The 3,259-nt window shown below is 67.0% G+C and overlaps 1 protein-coding gene across 1 annotated transcript; it reads right to left on the reverse strand.

Moving 5' to 3' along the window:
* Positions 1-1,869: 1,869 nt before the first annotated feature.
* On the reverse strand, positions 1,870-3,139 carry MNEG_14275 (putative Bardet-Biedl syndrome 5 protein like protein; the record flags this gene model as incomplete). The annotated part of the gene is made up of 4 exons (XM_014037253.1): positions 1,870-2,056; positions 2,284-2,387; positions 2,692-2,749; positions 2,991-3,139. The coding sequence occupies 4 exons, from the start codon at positions 3,137-3,139 to the stop codon at positions 1,870-1,872; spliced, it is 498 nt and encodes a 165-aa protein (XP_013892707.1).
* Positions 3,140-3,259: the final 120 nt, after the last annotated feature.

Consider the following 3,259-nt stretch of genomic DNA (forward strand, 5'->3'; position numbering starts at 1 on the left):
TGGTCGGGTTTTGTGTGACTCACACACGCACTTGGGACGGCAGGGGGAACTTCGATATTGCTGTTTGCTCGCAGGGAGGGAGGGAGGGGCGCCTTGGCCCCGGCCGTGACAACGCACTGCATTGATAGAGGGATAACAGGTTATTTCGCCAGCACTGCATGCGTGTGCACGCCCCCTTTCGCGTGCCGCGCCAGAGCCCCTGCTTCGGGGGTGGGGAGGGAGGGAGATAGCCCGGCGTGTCCTGGCCTCAGCTTTGGTTGGGTGTCGCGCCGCCGCGCTCCTCCGCCCCCTGCACCGCCGGCACGCCGCGACGTTTCCTCGCGGCGGCGGCGTCCTTGCCTTTCTGATGACGAGGGCAGTGTGTGTTTGTGTGTGCGTGTCCGTTTATGTGCGACGTCGCAGGTCGTCGCTCCGCAATGCATCCGCCGCGTCAGCAGTGCGCCCGCGGCGGCCGGGGCGGGCCGGTTTGGCCTGCAGGGCCGCCGCACGATCGTTTGGGCGCTGGCGCTCTATGTATTGAGTCCCTTACCATTGGCAATGCTGCAGCCCTCGCAGCAGGGCGTGCGCTAGCAGGGGCCGCGGCGCACGCGGCCCCCAGGCACGACTAAACCCCTCACTACTCAAGCAGCAGCACATTACCCGGCAAACCTGCACGCGCGCGCGCGGGCGCGACTGCACCCCATGCGCCCGCCGCCGCCGCGCCCGCCCGCTCCCGCTTCACTGCACGCGCCCCGAAGGAGGCGCAACCCCAGTGACGCGGGAGCGTGGCCCCCAACATCTGTCATCATTGACGCCGCGCGTCGTCGTCACTGACTCGCGGCCTTGACACACTGCCTTGCCGCTTCGCCTTTCCGCGTGCAGCACGCGCGCCGGCCGGGTCGGGCGAGTGCGCCTCCAGGGCTGGGCGGCTTTCGTTCCCCTCGCCCGTCTGCGCATGCGCCCGGGCCTGGCCCGCCGGCTGCAGCTTTGTACGTGTAGTCGCCTCTTGTACTCATGCCCCCCGCTCTCTGTTGATCGTCTCGTCCGTCTCGTCCGTCCAAATCATTTCGACTCGTTTGCTCTTCACGGCCAAGCTCGGAGCCCCAAAGGGCCCTCGCACCAACCCCCCGCTCGCCGCCGCGCCCCAGCGCTGGCTGATGGGGGTGTGGCCCCCACAACGCCGACGCCCCCGCGTTTGTCCGCCCCTCTCTTTTTGTGTCGCCTCGCTGCCCCTGGAGGAAAGGGGTACAAGTTCTAACGTCATCGCCGCGCGCGCGCTGCTCCCCCGACACCCTGTACACGCGTGGCGCCGGGCGGCTGCTGGGCGCCTGAGAAAGGCGCCGGCGCTGTGCCCGGCGCACCGCGCACGCAGGGCTGCGGTTGGTCGTTCGTTCGCAGGGGCGGGCGTTTGCAAGGGTTGTCAGTATTATGTCCCCGTGTTGTGGCCCGTCTTGATGATTTTGGCGCCCGGCCCCCGCTGCCTGCATGGACCAGGCTGCGGGGTGCGAGGGCTGCTTTCGCAGCTGCAGCTTCATCGCAGTGCTGCGTTATTTGGATGGCCCTATCAGGTGGCCCCGTGCTGCGGCGGTGCTTTGCCGCTGGCAGCACTGGGACAGGCATTCACGTCTGCGTCGCATCCACTGTGATTGCAGCACTGTAAGCAATCAGCATGAGCCTCCGCTTCTGGCTGGCAGACGCCGGGCCCGGCAGCAGCTTCATGGCAGTGTGTGCATAGTAAGGGGAGGCAGTGGGCATACATTCGCTCGGCGGTCGCGTCGTGATGGCTATCAAGTCGTGCATTCACTGGGTTCAGATCCATGCATTGTTTCTGCGTGCCAATCAACGGACATGTACCTCAGACGCATACCGAGCGAATCCGCCCGCAAGCGGTTACATGACACACCACAGCTGCCGGACCGTGACCGACGGGTCCCGCGGCGCCTCGACGGCCAGCCCCAGCTCTGGGCTGAACACCGGCCCCCGCGCCTCCCCGCCGCCGTCTGCGCAGTAGCAGGCAGCCGCCCAGGTGTCGGCGCGCGCGCAGGCCTCGTCCGCCACGACGCACTCGTCCTCCTCCCTGGGGGGTCGCGAGGGTGCGGGGGCAGCCAAGGCGGTGAATCAGTGGGGAGGGGGCTGGAATTGATTACCGGGGCGCATGGCTTAGCAGATGTGCATACGTGAGGACGGCACATCGAGATGCTGTGTATCTGGTAGGCTGTCGCAGCCGCATGAAGCGTTCGAGCCCCCAAGCGCTTCTGAAACAAACTCCCCTCCTCTTCCCCACGCTCAATGCCGCCCGCTCACGCGCGGGCCCGCGCCGCCGCAGCCTCCTGCAGCGCCGCAGCCGCGTCGCCGCGCACGTTGGAGGCGTCATACTGCACACCAAACACGGGCGACTGCGAGTACACCTGCCGCCAACGATGGGGATCCGCGTCCGCGGGGTGTCGCCCGTCAGCGAGTCAACCCGTTTGCTTGACAGCTGCCAACCGGCTGCCGCGGCAGCTGTGGGAATCTAGCCAGCAGGTGTCCCTGCTACTTGCACGCACTGGCGCAAGCACGCGGCGCGCCATGAGTGAAAATTGCACCCCTGGCACTCACGCGCCCAGCCCGCCAACTGCAGCAGCGCACGCGGCATGCACCAATCCTGAAAGTTTGCCCCGGCTGTACGCGTCCCGCTGCAGTCAGCCGTGCGCCCACACATGACTGATGTACCTGCCAGAGGCTGCTGATCTCCTTGTGCACGTAATCCAGGGTCTCCTGGGGCTCCACCCTGCGGGAGTGCAGAAGCATTGGTCAACAGCATTGGGTCGGCTCTGCTGCTGCCATCGTCAGGCGCCGTCGCATCGACGTGCACTCTGCGCTGCAGCGCGCGCTCAACATGTGGCTAGGCAGGTGCTGGGGTGGCTGCAGCCAAACGGCAGGTGCCATGCGCCCGCGGCACGCGGTCTCGCAGCCGTCACTGCCTACAAGAGCGCCCCTGACAAGCGAGGCCGGCGGCCCCGCGCTCTCACTTGAACCCCAGCACGTAGCTGCCTGCCCTGACGGTCGTCTCCAGCACCAGGCAGGGGCCAAACTTGCTCTCGCAGACGCGCACCGACTTGATCTGCGCCCAAAGGGGAAAATTGACATCCACACTAAGGAGACGTTTTGTTCTGGGCATTGTCAAGATCGTGCTGCTCGCACGGGCGTGTAGAGGGAACACGCAGCCGGCTGTCACGTGCCGACACGCGCAGCCGCCCACAGCCCCACAGGCCGGCCTCGCCGTTCCCGCGCGCCCGCC

This window comes from Monoraphidium neglectum, assembly GCF_000611645.1.
Source record: "Monoraphidium neglectum strain SAG 48.87 unplaced genomic scaffold scaffold04373, whole genome shotgun sequence".
Lineage (NCBI taxonomy): Eukaryota > Viridiplantae > Chlorophyta > Chlorophyceae > Sphaeropleales > Selenastraceae > Monoraphidium > Monoraphidium neglectum.